At 38.1% G+C, this 20,469-nt stretch overlaps 1 protein-coding gene across 1 annotated transcript in view; it reads right to left on the bottom strand.

Moving 5' to 3' along the window:
• Positions 1–20,469, bottom strand: part of KIF26B (kinesin family member 26B) — a 295,015-nt gene that overhangs the window by 103,146 nt on the left and 171,400 nt on the right. The window contains exon 5 of the mRNA XM_017806836.1: positions 11,395–11,578. Within this exon, the coding sequence (XP_017662325.1) occupies positions 11,395–11,578 (184 nt within the window). The remainder of the gene's footprint in view (positions 1–11,394; positions 11,579–20,469) is intronic.

Here is a 20,469-nt window from a genome sequence, read left to right as displayed (position 1 = left end):
TTCTAGCTTAAGATACTTTATTGGGGGTGGTGTAGCTTTTCTAGCCACACTACTTCCAGAAACTGGGCTTGGGGGCTACAGACAAGCTAGTCAAGAGATTCCTATTGCAGATCAAGATTTGCATTTGGATAAAACTCCATCAGCAGTGAATGGTGGAAAGAAGGGGGCAAGACATTAAAGCAAAGATAATTATGCTCACACCATACAGTTTGAAACACATATGTCATATTTTCTGTGGGAAGAGGGGGCAGGGAAGAAAGGATCAAGAGTTTTTAAGGTTTTGAACATCTATTTTTCTGTAGTGGGGTATGTGATGCTGTAAAGGTTATTGTACAGCTTTCCTCCTGGCATTTTATTACACACCACATCTTTTTCTACGTCTCCCTTCAGTACAAACATTGTATGTTGAACAGATCTGTGGAAAAATCCAGCATTAATTAACAGGGATGAAAGCAGTTGTGATCTACAGAAACGCAACAGAGCCTCAGATGTACCTAGAGAATTTAATGTAAAATGCTGCTATTTGTATAAGCATTTTCAACCACCACACAGGAGGAAAAAAATACATTGCATGGTAGGATTGGGCTAAACAAGAAAAATTATATTACTCTGGATTAAAATCTATAAGTTTAATGGCAACGTCTTCAGGGAATGTTGATTTCTCAAAAAAAAAAAAAAAANAAAAAAAAAAAAAAAACCCCGAACTGCTAGTTTACAAATAAAAGCAAGTCTACAGCCTGTTACCCTTACATTTTTTTCAGATAACTTGCTCAGAAACTCCATGTATAGCTTTTTCCTATATATTTCCCCTGTGCTAGGGGGGAAGGAGAGATGAATACATATATATATATATATATATATATATATATATATATATATGCACCTATATGTTTCTAGATGCAAATGTACACACAAAATAAAGTGAGAATTACACATACACATTTCCATCCACCCTTCACAGGTGCACCCACTCTGTTTCTCACTTCTGAGTGCTACTGAAGACTTTAAGAGTCACAAGACTTAAAAATGTATTGAAATACCTCCTGATTTTTAATATCAAACAGGTCAATGATTTCATCAAACTTTGGTTTTACCTTTACTACATAGAAAGATTCTTTCATAAATTAAAATAGGAACACTGAAGTATTACTTTTCATATCTGACATTTCATATCTCACTATCTGATGAAAGATAATTTAAGTGCTAATCACGTTATCAACAATATAGAGGAAAAGTCTACTTATATTTGGAAAAGGAAATGGCATTTGGGTATCAGGAATCCAGATCCAGTAAAGAAAGCCCAAGTCACACTGCCTACACTTTTGGGAAGGAGTCCTACTGGAAGCAATTCACAGGTCACAGAGGCTTTAATCTAACAGGTGTGCACATTATGACCATCTTTATAGATCCATCCCAACAGAAGTACAGTTGAACATCTCTGGTCCTCGACTCAATAAAGATCAGTTCAACTTTCCTTTGGTTTGCCCAAGACCAAACGCGAAAAAGTCTGCTTGGTCCTTTTCCATGAAGGTCTGTCTGGCTGCTTTATGCAACCTGCTCATTTGCATGCAGGTCTGCAACCAGACCCAGGTGCTGTAGAGTGAACCTCTATGTTTCATAGACTGGAAAGCAGAGGATGTAGACTTCCGCCTGGAGGAGATGAATGCACCCAGAACTTTCTGCAAGCACCTTGTTACTGTATCTCACAGTAGCTGTTTTTCACCTTATTTGAGCCAGCCAAAACACATATCTCATTCTAAGGTAGCTGCCTCTGTAATCAACTGAGAAATAAAGGAACATCTGGTAGGCAAGTCAGCCCATTATAATATACGTAACACTTGTCTCCATTCCTCCATGAGAGGAATACACATGACCAGCCTAGATCAGAAGGATAGTGATCAGGTCACCTAAGCTGCCAATATGAATCGTGTCCTAAGGTGGCAATAATAGTGGCACTAAAGAGTGAAGAGAAGCACAAGGAGATAATGACTCCAAGCATGGAGATACATGCTTCTCATAAAAGCACAAAAAATGTATAAATGTAAATAGATATTTTCAAAAATGGGTGTGAATCCTAAAGGAAAAGGCAAAATAGGGGGAGACCGAATAAGAGGAGATATATTCTAATGGTTTTCTCAGTATTAAAGTACAGTCCACTTTGCCTCTTCCTCAGTGGAGCTAGTTATCTATTTAAGTCGATGTTGCACCAGAGAAATGAGGTAAAGCCCAGACCTTCAGGATAAAAAAAAGCATGATAACCTTGAGCTTGAACCAAGAGGCTCAGACAAATCATTAGCCCATGATGTTACAGCAGTGCTATAGTGGAGCCTCCCGCAGTGTCACCATCCCGCCTGCACCACTGCTCTTCGACACGTGCTGAGAGAAGTGAAACACAAAAGAAAAAGGCTGGGAGGACAAAAGCTTTAGGAAGTTTTAAAGAAAAAAAATGTAATAATGTCTACAGCTGAGTGCTCCAAGTACAGTGCCTGGTACTTGCTTAAGATCTCAGAAATCTTACCATGCTCCCACGTTTAGCAAACTATCCAGCATTTAAATTCCTTCTTCAGCATTGTCTGAGAAATACTGAAGAAAAACTGAAAGAAATTTTCAGTTTCTTTCACCTTGATTTTCCTGATTTATATTAACCTCTTCTTCATGAATTTAAAAATTAATGGGGTAAGACATATGGGGGAGAGGGCAGGGAAGAAAGGGTCATTTCAGTAAATACTCCTGAAAGATTTAAAAAGGAAATGGAAGTGATTAAAACTAGAACTATCAAAATATCAACCAGCAATACAACCTAAATTGGAAAACAAAGTAAATAAAAATATAATAGCTCAGAAAAACTTGGAGGAGATCAGTGTTAAAACCAATGTTTTATATTCTAGAAAAATCTAGTTATTTTCATACAATGTTTAAGAGACTCTAAAATATGTGGTCACTGCACTGTCATACTATTTTAACAACATGAGAACATGTTTAAAGCGTACTTACTAGATGAGCAAGAGTAAAGATTTCTGCAGCTTCATTAGCCTATCAACATGAAAATAATCAAATTAATTGACCCGTATGGGCCCATAGCTAACTAGATGCCTACAAATTATGGTCATTCATTCCACTAAATGACTTGAATCAATAAAAGTCAACTAGCATAAAACTTACAGATTGCTAGGCATAAAATCATATGACAATGCAGAGGGTACTAGATAAGTAAAGTCACTTAGGAACGTACAAACCCTAGTACCACCAGCCTGAAGTGATTTGAGCAAACTAATTTTCTTTTGATCATTAATGTTTACAGAAAAAATCATCAAAACAGACTAGGGTAAACAGTACAAAACTAGACTTTGCAGGTCTTTTCCTGGGTGAAATGTACTATAAAAGGAACACAGAAAATATTGATTCTTCTAACGCAGAAATAAAAAGTGTTACCAACGTGAGTCTAGGTACAGCCTTTTTCATATTTTTTCTGTCCAGTTCAATTACACCTGGAAATCTCTAGCCACCTCTTGTGCTCACAAGCTCATCAGTACAATGCTGAATACACATGGGAAGATGCCACTAAAGGGAAAAACATCATTTTTGGTATTCTTTGAGGCAAAAAACGAATTTAATGAACACTAATCTCTTGTCTATATTTGCTGTTACCAGGAGCTGGTACTCAGATTAGGATGCAAGTTTTTGTCTATGACATATGGAAAGAGATGTTTTTTTCCAAAGCCAAGAGTTTCAATTAAGGATTGTATGTTACTTGCTAGAAAATCTCACTTTCTGTGCTGCTGTTTTCACACCACCCTCCCCCCTCTGGTGAAGAGGAGGATGTCTACTAGTTTGAAAGATGTTTTTATTTTGGAAAATCAGCAGAGGCAAAGGAATTAACAGAAGAGAAAGATACCTCAGTATCATGTTTGCTCACACGGTGCCTACATCAGTGGAGCACTCCTAATGCCATACAGAAAAACTGTTCTGTTTTGTGGAGTCAGATGTACAGAAAGAAGCAGTATTCTTTAAATTTCCCATTTCAGACGTGAGCCTATTCCTTGGTGTCAACCTTCATTTACTTGCCTGCATCTGCAATGCTCCAGGAAACCACTACACTAGCATCCACGTGCTGTGAATTCCCCTCTCTGGGGTCAGCTTCTTGCCAACTCACTTTAGGAATCCCATTATCAGGAAAGACAGCTTGTCAGGACAGGAACTGTGGAGCCACTTTCTAAGCTTTTAAAGCTTACAGCTGGGTCAAAATGGACCCACATCCCTTAAATTGTTCATTAATAGGTAGGGGCAAGACCTAATCTCCCCCTCCTAAAGGGGCTGGCTAGATTATATGGCAGAAAAGCAGCCCTGCTTCTGCACACGGGAATTCTCTCTTATGTGGTATAAAGTTTAGGCAATGGGATAGGTTTTCCTTTAGTAGTTTTGTTGATATGTGCTCCTAACTCCCATGAAGTAGCAGCTTCTGGACTTCACAGAGAAGGAACAGCAGTTATGGCTTTTCTCTAAATCATGGAAACATGACTGCATTGAGATGTCTTTAAAATATGCCTGACTTCACAGTCAACAAAAATACAGTCCAACAAGGTCCTGGCATGCCTGGGTTGCTACTTGCACATCCAGAATAATCTTTACTTTAGCAAAAGGAAAACTAAGTGTTCATAGAAAATATGATTGACGAAGGTAAGAGGTTATTGTTTACAGCAATTCTTCCAGCTTCTATTAATTTCATATTTTACTTAAAGCAGCTTGAGGTATTAAAACTCCTCCCAGAAAATCTCATCAAGCTGGAATCTAGGCAAAGAGCACGAAATCCTCCACCAGATCCAAACAGTACATTTCGTGAGAAAAATCTCAGTTCTGAGCAACTCTGTCTGGAGGGCAAAAGGCCATCTGGATTTCATTCCAAGTGGAACTAACTAATTTGTACAACAATCATGTTGACAACAAAGACGAACACATATATCTCCTTTAAATGCCTCGAGGGATCATCCTACCACCTTTCAGTAGCCATGGTAACTTTGGGGAAAAAAAGCAGCCAGAAACTGTTTTCTGTGATAAAGGGTTTTAAATCACATTTATCATCTAACTGTTAACTTTTCCCCCTATACACCTGAAGGATGAAGGAGAGACAATCTCTGCTTTACAAAGGAAAGAGAACCTTTTCCGATTCTCTCTGAAAAACCATGAACGTGGATGGCAGTGAAGTAAAATAACAACATATTTTTCAAGTTCCGTTTGTATTTTTGCTGACCATAACACAGGTTTTCATAGATGCCTCCGAAACATATACCATAATGTTGCAAAAAAAAAAAATCCTAACATCCATCAATAAGCAGCTCAAAATGCAAACTCTGGTAGTAGAAAAGGAGGTTTCCTGTACCTTTGGGACTTCATCAAGATGTGCATCAATTTTCTTCCCTTCAAATCAACTTTGCAAATTACATAATTTAAAGAATGTCTCTGCTTCCTGCTGCACTGAAACAAAGAGTTGGCATAGCCGTTGAAAACATCTTTTGACAAAGACTATTCACATCATGATTCATACAGGTCATAGTCAATATAATACTCATTATTAACGCACGTACTGTGCTGTTATACAGCTTGGATTAAAGCATGTCAAGGCCAGTGCAACAACTGTTTCCCTACTTAGTGAAAAGTCAACAAAAACTATTTTAAGGCAGTGGACAGCTGAAATACTAGCAGTTTGTGAACCCAAAGTATTGGCATACAATTTTGTCCCAGCCAAAAGACAGTTGTGAATCTATTCAGAAACTGAACTGCTTGGCCATTAGAGCTTTCTTCACTGTTACTTTTGGAAAGGGTACATATAAACAATAAACAGCACAAGGGACAGAAAAAGCAACAGGGAGAAGAAAAATCTGAACAAACATTCTTACTTTAAGACAAAGAAATGCCCTTAAACCAAGGAAGGAATGAGACACTGAAGTCCTAGCTAAAAGGGCCTGGTGAAGTTAGAAGAAAAATTCCCTTTGGTTGCTTTTCTCTGTTGGTAGTAAAGATTTTGTATTTCCTTGTAAAAGAACTGAATTGTCCTGTTCGTAATACACAATTTAGTGGTGGACTTGGCAATGTTAGGTTAATAGTTGGACTCAGTGACCTCAAAGGCCTTCTCCAACCTAAATGATTCTATTATCTATTCCCTTCATAACCTCTATCTGGAAAAAATTTGCATAAACATTGCATCTTGAATAGCCACTTGAATCAAAAGGATAGTAACATATTATATGATCAATCTACAAAGTACCATATAAGGCCACCTTTTGAATTTTAACAATGATACTACCACTGCCTTTTAAGGCCAAAGGCATAAGACTGCTCTTTAGTCATCAGTGGTATTCTGCCTTTGTGGACCTCCTGCTTGCAAAGATATGGGAAGTATCACACTTCTCCCCACACAAATGTGTTCTCCCTCACCAAACAATACAGTCACCAGCTAGCAATTACAAGTGGAACCTTCACTGGGCTTGGGGAAGTAGGTACCAGTTCCCAGTGACATTCACAAAAAGCAATGACAAAACTGAGTGCTCTGGAAATCCTGTGCTGGTATGGTACTTTCAGGGTAGACAAAAATCTTTCTGATGCTTCCATATAGATTTTTATGCAAACTAATGTGAAGAAAAGCTAAGCTGCAGAATAACATAAACTGAATAGTAGATTTCGGGCTTATTTCAATCACATATTGTGCTGTAATGGGAGATTAGATTTTTCAGCCATGCACTGAACCTTCTTTACTACATGACACAGGTCCTTGGGAGAAAGGTCCATTGACTCAGGAGTTTCTATCACGCTGCCAATCTTCTACTAACCTCTTATTGCCACTCTTGGCATTTGGTCACGGCTTGGTTCCCATTCATGGCCCCTCCCAGCCAGACTCCATGCTCAGCCCTGCGCTTGATGCCAGGAGACCAGCTCACGCATCGCTCACTCACTCACTAGACTCTCAAAAACCCCTCTCTGTGCTGCTTCCTACCCTGTCTTACACACTTGGAAAGGGCTTCTCAGAAGCATCTGCAGCATAACCTATTACTCCCCCTTCAAAGATTTTAATAATCTCCTCTTCTACAGCACATACAACAGCTTGACAAGGGGTATCTAATATTAGACTCCTGATGGGTTGAGGACACCACTATCAAGATAACTGATAATACCTAATTGTTTCTCCTTGTCCTGTCTCTCTGCCTGTCTGGTCTTCCTCCCTACAGCAAAATCATAAGTGCTCTAGACAGAAACAGGATTTTTTTTAAATCTGAATTTACACATAATTTAGCGAAACAGAGCTAGGGTCTGCAAACAGGAGTCCTGTTGCTACAGAAAAATAAAAAGTAAATAGAATCACAAATTATAGTCACTTTTATTAATAGGTTGAAAAGACTAGTCAAAGAAAGTTCAGTGGTGACTTGCTTCTCCCTGGTAGAAACCTTTTGCATAGGGATTATTTTAATGCCCAAGAATTGTTATTTTATTTTGAGATTAATAAGTACTAACTAATAAAATTCACAGTAAAAAAATTATAAGTAAGGAAAAGTAAACTAATCTCTGCCCAAACATAGCAAATACCTCTCAGTGACAGAGGTTTATAAGACTACATAGAAAAATAATAAATGAAAGAAAGCACAGAAACCACATCCATTCATCCTAAACTCTGTGCCACCTGAAAACAACCTATTTATTAAGGCTGGCAGAAAATTTTTTCATTTCAGCCTTTTTTCATGTGGAAATCAGCAAAACATCATCTTTCACAGAAAGAACATTTCACATTTTCATCAAAAGTATTGGTTAAGGCAAAGGAGGGAGGAGGGAAGTAGACTGGGGAGCAAACCTTACTAGAATGGCCCTACACGGCCATTTCATGCAGGCATGGAATAACTCGTTCTTTATGCACAGAAAGCCTTTTTTCTCTGTTTTTGGCTTATTGTCAGGAAGGACAAAACAGACTTAAGGAGTGTCTTCAGGAAAACTGTGGGACTTGGGGAAACATCATGTACAACCATCCATAAGAGTAGCACTCTCTGTAAACCCAGTAAAAGCAATCTGCCACGCAGAATATGATGACTCAAAGACAGCAGAGAGAGCAGAAGTGACAAGGAAGCTGTGGCAGTATATGGAGCAGGACTGTCACTCAGCCCAAAGGGCAATCTCTGCTCTCAAGAAGCAGGTGTGGGGATACCACACTACTACTCAAGATCATATTCCTCTGCCAGCAAATGCAAACCTAAAGCACATGCATACATGATGACCCATACAAGCACCGCTGTTAATACATTTGCAGCATGGTCACACCCTTTTATTTAACATCATCACCTGGAAATGAGTGCAACAAAGAATCTTGTCCTCTGATACTTTATTTCCCTTTGACACTGCTGTATGTTCTGCTAGGCTCAGTGGTGTATCTAACATCAAAGTAAAATGCTGATTGCGCAGTCCCACCATTTCATTATTAATATCATCTTCCTGTTTCTGTGAAGCTGAACTTTAGATTTCAAATAATACTTCTTCTAAAGTCCAGGCTGGTACAGTTTTGATTTGCAAGGTATTTTGTAAGAAAAGGTGTGAAGCATGCAACCTGAATATATAATCTCTAATTCTCTTTGTCAGTTTAGACTCTTTAGTTGTACCCATATCTGTACTAACTGAGTTGCAAATTAACTTTTAAATATATTGCTGACAAGTAGATCTTCCTATTTTAACTAAAAAAAATTTTATGCCTACATATAACAGATGAGCAATTCTATAATTTTAAATAAATCATTGTCATTAATTTGCAATGAGAAGTAGAATCTTTGAAATTTCTAGTACAAGTGAAAATAGCAGCTGTTATCTTGCAAGTTCATTTTAGAAAACTGTGAAATGAAATTTAACCTCAAACACTAAGCTTTGAAGTATCCGACTTCCTATCTTCACGTCTCAGATACCCACCTCCCCTGGCACAGACAGCTCTCAGGCTGACACCAAGCCAGTGATACGCAGAGTCTGTGCGAGGGCTCACAGCCCTGTAGCAGTGAGTCTGCCTTCCAGGCAGCCTATGCACAGCTGCCCCTGGAGTCTCAGAAATCCAGAATCCTTGGCAAAGGCTATCGTTTCAGTTCTGGTGAACCAGACTTTCCAGTAACAAACAGTTATATTAGAAACTGCCCAGCCCACTTAAATCCAAAGTGAAACAGAGTTTTATCAAATTGAGATTGCTGGTAAAATGCTATTTAAATACAAACCAAGAAAAAACTGTAAGTGATTGAAAATAACATTTAGTTTCCCTGAAGCAACTACCTATACATGGGTCCATGTTCTGTAAATTTATATCCTTACAGAAGAGAGACAAAATGCTGAGAAAAGTAACAGGTTTTTAGCACACTCCTATCAAAACATATCCCAACCAAACTGAAAAGAATATGTATAAATAACAATGAAAATTAAAAGCAAATAAGCTGGAAATTCCATTACCTCATCTGAAGTTCTCCCAGTCTGACAGATAAATTATATTGTTATCCTGTAGTTACTTACTTATTGTGCCTCGCACCTATTTCTGACATATTAAAATGAAAACTGTGCTACAGAGGTAAACTGATGGGAAACTTGGATGAAAGTGTAAAAGCTTCAGGTTGCAATTATAGGGTGACTTCTATAAGAAACCAAAGAGATGAAAAATGAAACTGGCTTCCAAGAACTGCAGGTTAAAAATATTTTTGCTAATGGAAATGTGGAAAAAAATTAATTTTGTCTATTTCAACTATATGAAATAACCTTATTGGGGTTACTATTTTGAAGAAGTAGTATGTTAAAACCTCTTAGCTATGTGTCATGTAGCCTGATAGCTTCAGGATGACAAGTCTAAAGTGAAAAGAAATATCACCTTCATGATCTGGGCTGCAAAACTTCAGTTTTACTCACACAGCTGGAAAGCCTGGAGCCTGTTCTGGTACATGATCTTGATGAAGAAGCAAATCACGGGTCTGTTTGGGCATACTGCAAAACTATTTTCCAAGCCCTCTCCAGTGGAAACCAGGGATGAGAGGAAAAAGAACGGCTCAGATCAAGCTTGGAATGTTTAGACAGAGCTATGTTTGTGTCTCTGTGGTCTTCCGGACTGATAGTCCAGAAAAGTTTGTTTTCAAGCACACACCCTTCATTATTCCTCAATTAACTTTTTATTCAGATGTAACCTGTCCTAGGCACAGAAAAGTGAGACTCCTGAAAGGATGGCTTCCATTTTAAATCTATTCTATAGCAACTTCTTACAACAATGAACAGGTTCAAGTTTACTCCTCCTCCCCCTGCTAGTCAGAGTATGCATCACTATTAAACTTTTATAAGATCACGACAGGTTTCTGCATGTCTTCCCACCTACCAGGCCAGAGGAAAGAAAGGGAGCCCCATGTGGAGAGAATCTCTTTTCAAACAGGCATTACAGCAGCCAAGAAAGCAATACCATTGTTCTTTGAAAGAAAACCCTGGAACTGCACAATATGAGAAAGGGGGTATCCAAAATCAGCAGTGAAAATTCTGGAGCCCATCCTCAGCACTCCTAGGTCATACATTACAATTTCTCCTCTAAACAAAAACTTTCACCAAATTCATTGTCACTGCTTAGTATTCAATGAATATGGAAAAGTCACGCACACAGATGCTTGCATAAAAAACTACCTTGATTAAAACAAACTGTTGTCCTCAGCAACTGCCTGCATGTATTCCCAGATCTAATATGCCACGCTCTTCAATTATGACAGGGAAAAAGGAAGGTCCACTCTGACAAACTGCAAAGCAACAGCAAACTAAATAGCTAGCTCCTCCATCGCCTCAGCATAAGTGTGCACCTAAACAGCATTTTAAGAGGGAATGATAATGCAGAAAGGGAGAAAATAACATGACAGAAAGAAAAAGGAGCAATTTATCATTATCAGCATAGGTTTTATTCAGGTATATATACTGGAAGAAAGCCAAGAAACATGAGCCAGAAGTAAATTACAGTGTGTCCAGCCAAGACACCAGTCTGGAAAGTAAGGGGATCAGGAACACAAAACATGCGACAGCAAGCAACTGCGATGCAGTTTAAACACAGCCATGGAGACCAAATGCTCCTGAAACCCTGGCAGAATGGATATTACCTCCCCACTGTGGTCTCAGTGCAGGTACATTAATGTAGCTGAGTCTTGAAGTGTATTACTGCTACACAATTAGCTCTGTCTGTGTTCAAGTAAACTTCATTAGAAATTCATTTGCACTAAGTGACTCAGGTTATTAGGCCTTTGTATACGTGTTCAGGGACCAACTGCAGTAAATCCAACTGAGAAAGGACACGGTCTTCCAATTCCCTTAATGTTTTGAACAAGGATAAAATCTCCCAAAGAAAACAAGTGTTTTAGTGATATTTGCAAGGCTTACCTTGCCCAAACCAGGGGTGTCTTTCACTTTGCTGACTGCCCTCAACAAACATGGTGGTGCAGGTGGTGGGGAAGTCTGAAGAATACTGCTGAAGCAGGTAGAGAAGAGAGGAGATTCAGGAACAGACGATGCAGAAGGCCTGTGCTTCTTCTTTTTGGAAGACAGGTTCAATTTCTGAGCAGCTCTGTAGGAAAAACAGGAGTAAGGTAAAGCATCCTCAAACTCATCAACAAGAATGAATAAAGGTATTTTTCAGGTTACTGTTTGTGTAGGCTCTCAATTTTGACCTCATCAATCCCAAAAGTTTTAAAATTCTTGTTCCTCATTTGTTATTAATAGTTTAATTCCATTGAGTTCACAGAGTTGCTCCAAATTTGCAATCTGCATTAAATAGGGTCATAATTGAGCCTCTATCAGTATCTTACCTGTTGAAACAATTCAGCTTGCAAGAAGGCTCAAAACCCTCCAATTAAATCAACGAGCAATCTGGCAATTTCTGTTTTAAAATTAAGTTTGGTCACCAAATGGTTCACACAGAATTGTGTCTCATTCGTAAGTCTCTGATTAGAAGATTAATACTTGTGCAGTGTTTGGATGCAAGCAGTAGTTAATTACTAATTAACTGTTAAGTTAATTAGTAATAAATGCTCACTGCATTTGCTAAGGTGTAAGAAGCCTTGCACTAGCTGTTTGAAATTTTTATTACCTCTTAAAACATAAGCTAATCTAAAAACTGAACAAATGGTAACCAATGAAAATATTGCTGTTTGCGACGAGATGGAGACAATCATACAAACTCCAGCCGCATTAACCACTAAGCAGCGAAAACAGTGAAGACTGTTTTTAATAGTAGGTTATTCTTAGATAAGAACACTGAAGTTTGTATAGACTTGGATTAAAAAACTAAGCTTTTCTGGAAGAGAAACATTCAGTACTTTCATTTTAAAAATGTTTTATTTTGATAGATAATTCAACGTTCACTCTTTGTTGCAGCTGCTTTGGTCCAACACTTGTGCATTCTGCACTGCCCATGGATAATGTAAAAATTAATCATGCTGTCCCGTGGCTTCCTTTTTGTAAAATGACCACTTTAAACAGAGCAGGTCAATGGGAGCGTCGTCTCATTGGAGAGATAGATAAAACAATTTCAGGTTGTTTGCTTTAGCAGACAAATTGGGACTTAAGATAGGTATAAAAAGTAGTCTCTACTGACAGTAGCTCTCCTCACTTTGCTGAAGTGTGACAGTCAAGACCAATAATTCTAAATCCTCCTAAGTTTTAAGAAGCCTTAGTTCCCTTACACTGGTATCAGTATATATTATCCAACTCAGAACTTACAAAAGTAATTGCATCATTTTATCCCAAGGAGTTAGGGAAAAAGATTGAATTTTATATATATACACACAAACACATATTTCAGTATGCAAGTAACTTGTGTTTGTATCATGTGTCTCAAGCACATGAACAAATTACTGCTGGGCATGAAATTACCGCTGGGCATGAAATTACCATATGTCAGTTGGTCACATGCACACTGCATGCACCACTAGTATATGGCTTTTTTCCCTATGGCAAGTTAAAAGCAGTTTCAGACAGATTAGTTTCTAATAAAAGGAAAACACTAGAAGATTTTAATTCACCTGACACAGAATTAGAACTCAGAAGGTTCTGTACCACCTCCTTGTCCTTCCCCTTCACTCTGCCCTAGACTGATGCTCATAATCTAGCCCTCTCTTTTAAGCTTCTGCATTTTTTTCAAAGAAAACATAATCAAAATATGTTGGTCAAAAAAATTTTTCCTCTTCCTAGCAACATTTCAATGGTTTGAGAGAATTCAATGATTTCAGCTTCCACACTGTCCATGACTAACACTTCCATGAAGTTGTCCATGTTAAGTCAAGACCTTCTGTGTGCCTTAGTTTCACTACAAAATTATTTCAAGGAAAATCTTCTACTATGTGCAACAATTGAAAACATAAATGTCAGCCAAACATACTGAAAAATTTACCCTTGTGGTCAAGCTCATTAGTCCAGTTTTAAATACAGGCAGTGACTCCACTTACTGTGGTCATCCATCTGGTCTCACTGACTCACTTTGGGTGAAAATACATTTCCTAAAAGCTGTTTTCTGAATTGACTGACAGAGCTATTATTCCTCTTGCTACAAAATGCTTCTCCAGACTTTGCTATTCCTTTTACAAAGCTGACAATGTAATACAAACCACTTTTTGACCCAACCAAGCCCATAGCTGGCATTTTCTTAAAGCAAAAATGTTGTTGAAGGTACCTGGCCTTTTCAAGATCTTGGAACTATATTCTAGTTTGACAGTTACAACCTTTCAGACTGCATTCAGGTGGAACAACCTGAATTTTCATTATATTTTTGGCCTGCAATTGGTAAAATATATGAAAAACAATAAACTATTTCCCAGAACTTCATGGGGTTTTCTGTTTTTCCCCAAGGAGAGAAAAATCAATGCATGGCAGGCTAGAAAATCATTACAAGTCCTATCAGACTTGACTGAATTTTGAAGGGGATCAAAAAGGCAATAAGCATCAAGTAATTCCCAGAGCACTTAGCTGGGAAGAGAAGGATATTTTAACCAGATGTAGGCTGCAACATGACACAAATACATAGAGTGTGGCTTCCTTATGAGCACATTTGCATGAGCAAAATAATTCAGCTTGGGTGGCTAGCATTGCTCTGAACACAGCTGGTCATGCCAGCTGATGCTGATTTGGCTCTGTGATCCAGTACAGGAGGTTAGAAATTCTCATGTTTTACTTTTTCAGGGAGTCAGAGGCCTGGCTCTCCCATGCAGACTCTCTGCATCACTAGATATCTCAGGCAAAGCACCAGGCTGGACTTGGGAGACCTGATGCTGCTGCAGCTCACAGCCTGCCCAGCTCAGCCAGCAGCTGTTTAGGCTCTGCTCTTTGTACAGGAGCCAACTATTTTTTTTTTCATTTAGTATCTAGTATAATAGGACTCTGATTTCCACTCGAGACTCTGCACAGTATTGCATAATGGTAATGGCAATGATGGCAGCATGGCTTTATGTACAGACAATAAGCTGATCATACTCAAAGTCATATCAGCTCCCACTTGAGCCCAGTGATATCAGCCATGAACTATGCAGGGGTGTGCAGTGGGCTCCAGTGCATCGTAAACCACTTCCCCACTGTGTATGCGGCATGGCTGTGGTAGGGATTGTGTCCCCAGAGACACACAAGGAACTTGATCCAAATTAAATTTTTGAAGTGCGCAATTTAAACTGTATTAGATCACTGTGTGGACACATTCATTCACAACAGAACTGTATTTAATGTCATTTCACTGAATTACCTTCCAAAATAATGCAAGTTTAATCCAGTTTAGCTAATATACTTTGGATTAACACCTTCAGATATTTTGGACTATTTTTTCTGGATGTAAACAAGCATCTGGAGACTTTTTGAAAGCTTACAAGATTTCTGGCAGATGAAATAATCACAAGATCAAGAGCTGAAATTGCAGGAGGGACATTAGAAAGTAGATTAAAGTTCAATCCAAATAAAACTAATAGATTGCTGGCAGCAAAGGGGAACTGCTTTGAAAATCCACCTAATCCATAGCAAAGATTGAGATCATTCTTTGAAAGGACATTCTCTGCTTTTTGTTTTTTCAAATAGAAGTCTAATAAGGTATATCTTTGGGCAGTCAGAATACTTTTTGCCTCCCACCTATGCAGAAATGTTGATACATTTTTTCCCTTAAAAATTCATGACCAGGTTGGGATTTTCAAATACACCGATTGTAGAGCTAAGTCCCCTACACTGGAAACCAATTCATGATTGATAGGAACTTTATGAAAGCTGAAGGTCCTCCATGGGATTCACTGAAGAAATGGAAGTAAACCAGCTTAGAGGTCATTCTGAGAGGTAAGGGGACAAAGTATGCTCTTTGGAAACTTGTCTAGAGAGACAAATGAGTATACATGGATTAAATAATTTTTAACACAGAACAAAGGCATTTCTAGGCTTGATGGAAATAACTCTGCTAAGTTATTCATATTACTTATAAGAAATATAAGAATGGAGTTGATGAAACTCTTAAGACAAAATAAAAACTGTTACGGAAAGCTCTGTAAATACCTTGCTTAGAGAACTCATTGGGTAATTTCTTATAGTATAATATGCATAAGGAAACTCCGTGGAAGGAACAGTTGGAAAATTCATGGTTTCTAAATTAATGCTAATAAAATTCAAGGGACACCTCTTTAGCTTCATAAAAAAAAAAATATTTTTTCAGCAACACATCATCCAAGGCAAAGTTAAAACTTCAGGACCCACTGTCAAAGTAGAGGTCACTAAGGCCACTAGGTTCATTAGATTCAGAGGGAGGTGAAACATTAAGTGAATACTTAAAATATTATTCACAGTTGTGTCAGCAAAGATCATCATTCATAAGTAACACTGACTGACTTGCTCCTTCATCACTGACATCTGAAAAGAATTACTTAGGTGTGTATCTCCGTATAATTATTCCTTACTGGATATTCATACTCCACTACAAGGCATTCAATACTTACTAACATTGGAAACAAAATTCCAGATGACAGGAGCCACTGAGCTAGCATATTAGTTGTTGTGTTAAAATAGAAACTGAAATATGCTCATTTTCATATCATTTTTTCCACAGAGAAAATGGTTCTCAAGCTATGGAGGTTGAACAGCCATGGATTAGCTAAATGTAATGTAAATATTTACAATTTTAATTAAAACTAAAAATCTATTTTTCTTTTTTATTTGGAGGTATACATTTTATTTTGTAACACAAATACTCTTGGCTGGGAACACCATTCAAAGAGTAAGGAATGAACTTTATCCGTGCAAGGAATGGCTTACCAGAGGATGTTCTGGTTTGACAAGCCCGAAGGAGGTTAATGATATTCCCTAACAACTAAAACACGACCTTTACTTATCCAAAACTGCCTTGCCTGCTGTATCATAATGCTAGATTGAAAAATAGATGCAAGTTTAGTTTGGAAATGAGTCTTCTGAGCAAACTCTTTAAGCATATTTGTGCAGCTATATCACCCGTTATAAAATACACCGATATTTATGGCCAGAAGTGTTGGATACCCAGCATGAAACGCTCATATCCTATGGTCTCAAGTTGGCCACCTAAAAGTGAAAGATACCATTACCCAGCCTCACCCTCAAATTGAAAACCCTACTTATGTTCTCGTTTGTTTGGGTTTTTTTAAACCCCAGACATAATTCTTCCTGTAGAAAAAGTAGAAACTCTTGGCTGTCAGCTACAAAGTAAAACGTAGTCTGCATAGTATTTTATTTAAGTGACAGAATGTCAAACAAAGGTATACTGGAAGATTGTCATTAGTTTTGATTATTTCCAACTCAAAGGTTTGCAAATGGTTTCACAGTGTATTTTCTGCTTTGGGTAATTATGTTTCTATAAAATGAGTCATGATATCATATCATATCATATATAGGTCCTCATGTAGCTGCAAGGTAAAAAACAATAGGATACAGCAAATTTACAACTATGCAGACTTGTTTTCTGGGAGAAAAGCTAGTCTTGATTTTTAATTACACAGGGTCATTCAACAATACCTTCTCTATGATCTTTAACTACTGAATTACGTCAGCTACATGCTGCCTATAAAAACTAGACACAGGGCACTTAATGGGATGTTCACATTTTCTGATTATAGGGATCTAATCTACCTTCTCTGAATCATCACAAAAAATTATTCTTTTTTCTCCCAGTCACCTTTATAGGTGATACAGGCTTACTAACGTGACATTACAACCAAGTTGACCTGAGTACTACTACCAAAAGGGGAAACCCCACACCTGCCATGGTCCTGGCTGCACACCTCCTTTCCCTCCCTTTCTTCTTTTTTTTTTTTCTTTTCTTTTTTCTTCACTTATTTTGGCTTGGCCACTACCACTTTAACCTCCTGAATGGGCTTGTGCCAAGAGTGCTCTAAATCATACTTATTTGACATGGCTAATATACCTGAATTACTATGGCAAGCGCTTTCCCAGCCTTAAAATCTGAGGCATGTGGTACAAAATGTGGTTTCATACAAATCTCATATTTCTGTTTGGAGGGCAATGAACTGGCGAGGAGCCATGGCTTCCTTTGCTCCATGCCTTTCTTTGCATCTTCTAAAGCAAAGAGAAGAGAGATGCTTTACAGGTTGTTTAACCAACAAGCTAACAGCCACGCTCTGCTGAAAGGGGCCAGGTTGCCTCTCCACCATCTGCTGCAAACCAGGGCTACCATCTGGGAAGCATGCTCCATGGCAGAGCAAGAACAACCTCCAAGAGCTTCTCCTCATACCTCTACATGGAACAGTTTTTCTCATCCAGAGTGAAAGCAAAAAGACAGAGCAACAAACCCTGCAGCTGGCTTGCCATGTCACTTCTCAGTCCTCATTCCCTGCCTTGCAACAGGAAGTTACAAGCTATAAACAAGAATCAGGGCAACTTTACTCCACTTTAATTCTCTGTGTGGCCAAACCCAAGGGCTGTGGTGTTGCAGCCTAGCAAGATATGTGAAGAATGAAATAAGAACCCTCAGAGGAACACTTCCTAGATTTGTACTTCCAGTAAGATTCTTAGTATTTGTGTTTAATTATTTTACAATGCCTTTAAAATCTGGAGATAATTTGAGCTTTCTGCTTATGCTGTAGAAGGTATAATAAACATCTCTCTAATGCCCAGTAAACACTTGCCCCTTATTGTTCTCTTTATTTTTATGCATGCATCCAATTTCATAGCAACAATAAAGCTGTCCCAGGCTGTAATCTTTCACGTCTTGGGTGGTAGTAAGGATATTTTGGCCACAGTGCCTTAGTGACTGCGATCTCCCCAGCAACTGTACTGTAACTGTCCAGAAACCCATTATTTTCAATTTATTTGATTCTAAAACAGTCAAAATAGGGTTTCAGACTTTATTCAGGACAGGTCTTACAAAAACTGAACCTTGCTGCACACAGGCAAATGTAGTAAAATTAAGAGCTCAGACACGCTCTTACATAAACTTGAAATTTGTGTAAATTCACTAGCAACAGAGCTGGTCCTAGACTGCACCAAAACAAAGGTAATGAATATGTTTGAAGACCAATAGCTTAATCAAAAGCTCAAAATTCTATGTACGTACACATTGTAGGACAGAGAACTCATATTCTACACAGCTGTTACTTGAGTGAAACTCCCAGTTTTAGAGAAGGGTATTACAAGACATGAAACAAACCCCTTCTCGTGTCATTACTGTTTGATTCACAAGATTCTCTACATCAGGAATCACTGTATTCCAGTGAAGATCTTCTTATCTAACCTAAAAGTTCCTGGAAAATCCTGATTCAGTGACAGATGCCCTTCTGCCTTTGGCAACGGGATCATTAATTAGCACTCATGCATCAAGGTAATGTTGGCAAAAAAAGTAAAGACTCAAATGAACCATCACATTTGGAATTTTTACAAGATCATACCCTTGTCCTTCAATACTACCCATCAAGAAAACTACTTCTTGACTTAATATCTTGATACATTTAGCTAGAGAAAGGTTATTCCTGATTTCTTTCCTTTCTTTTGTCACATCAGTATCTTCTCCTCTTAGTATGGTTTCTAAATTTCAGGCATTACTGACTCAGGTCACCACACACACTATAAAAATGACCAGATTCATCCCTCTTTCTGCGTTATTGGCTGCAGACACACATAATCAGTCTGCACCTCTAGAGAAAAAAAGAGTGATTTTGGAGACCAGCAGAAGAAACCAACTCTAAAAAAAATGTTCAGTATTCAAAAACAGAAGAGAAACTATTAGTCAATTTTTTAAGAATGGGTAAAGGTTGTTTTTTATTACTAACCTACCTTATTTTTCTCTCTAAAAATGGTTTTATGAAATATGCTTTTATAAAAAACGGTAGTCAGAGAGATCACAGTTCTCATTACATTATCCTGTTCTTGGAAAGCTCTGAGGATCAATTGGACATGTGTCACTGCATGCTTAATACATGAAGCAAGCTGAACCGTTATACTTGGGTTAAAATAAAATCAGATGTTTAGCACTAGCTTAATAGGGGAAGAAAACCAGCTATATTTACTCCAACTCAAATGAATTCAAATGTAAGAACTTACCAATTACTGCCATGGTTACTTGACAATGCATTTTGAAGTCCATGTGTGAAAACTGCATAGGCAAGAGCACGACAACCACAAACCAGAGTAGCCTTAATTTCAGGCTCACAGAGCTGAGGGCAAGGGTTCTAGTATCTTCCAAGGAAAGGTCAGAAATAGGCTCCATCCAGCTCAAGCTTTGGATGTTAAGAAGTATTGCCTATATATAATAAAGATTTATATAGCAAGACACTGGCATTGCCACTAAGCAATAAGAAAGGAGATGTGCACTGTTTTATATTTGTACTGTTATTGTGTAAAACAAGAAACATATGCAGATCTGTCAGTCTTCAAGTGTTAGCTGTAAAATATTAGGGCTTTAGATGTACAGTTACACTGCCTTCTCATAAAAGCTCCACCAGGAATAGCTGGCAGATTTTCCCTATGTCTGAGATAACGTAGCAAATGCCAAACTGTGGGACAGGACTATTAGTCAGCCCCTAGCTGACTCTTTTCATGAGCGTTCACGAAAGCTCAAAAACATGACTAACAGAAGCTTTGCAATGAGAGGGCCACAAACCACTGGCCATTTAATAACAGTCCTTAAAATCACATAAAGAAAATTCTTTAGCTGTAAGTTTTATGGAGCTTATATGATTACGGTTATTCTATTACCTTGGATGCTAAAGCCTGACCACATACTGTGCAGAAAGCTATTTTGCTTCATCTCTGTCCCATTCAGCAAAAACCTCTCATAACACCAGGAGGAAAAGCAGCCAGCACACAGATTCACAGTCCATTTTGTCATTGTTTAACTTTCCAGTTGGCAGAACCATAAAAAGGTTAAAAGGCAGGTATGTTTTACAGGGGATTTTGCCTCATCAATATTTTTGAGGTCGGCACATTTAAAATAACACCAGTGTACAAATGGTAAACTAT

Source organism: Lepidothrix coronata, unplaced genomic scaffold, assembly GCF_001604755.1.
Source record: "Lepidothrix coronata isolate B3197 unplaced genomic scaffold, Lepidothrix_coronata-1.0 Scaffold16, whole genome shotgun sequence".
Taxonomy (NCBI): Eukaryota; Metazoa; Chordata; class Aves; order Passeriformes; family Pipridae; genus Lepidothrix; species Lepidothrix coronata.
The sequence above is the reverse complement of the archived record's forward strand: the minus strand, read 5'-3'. Positions and strand labels throughout refer to the sequence as shown.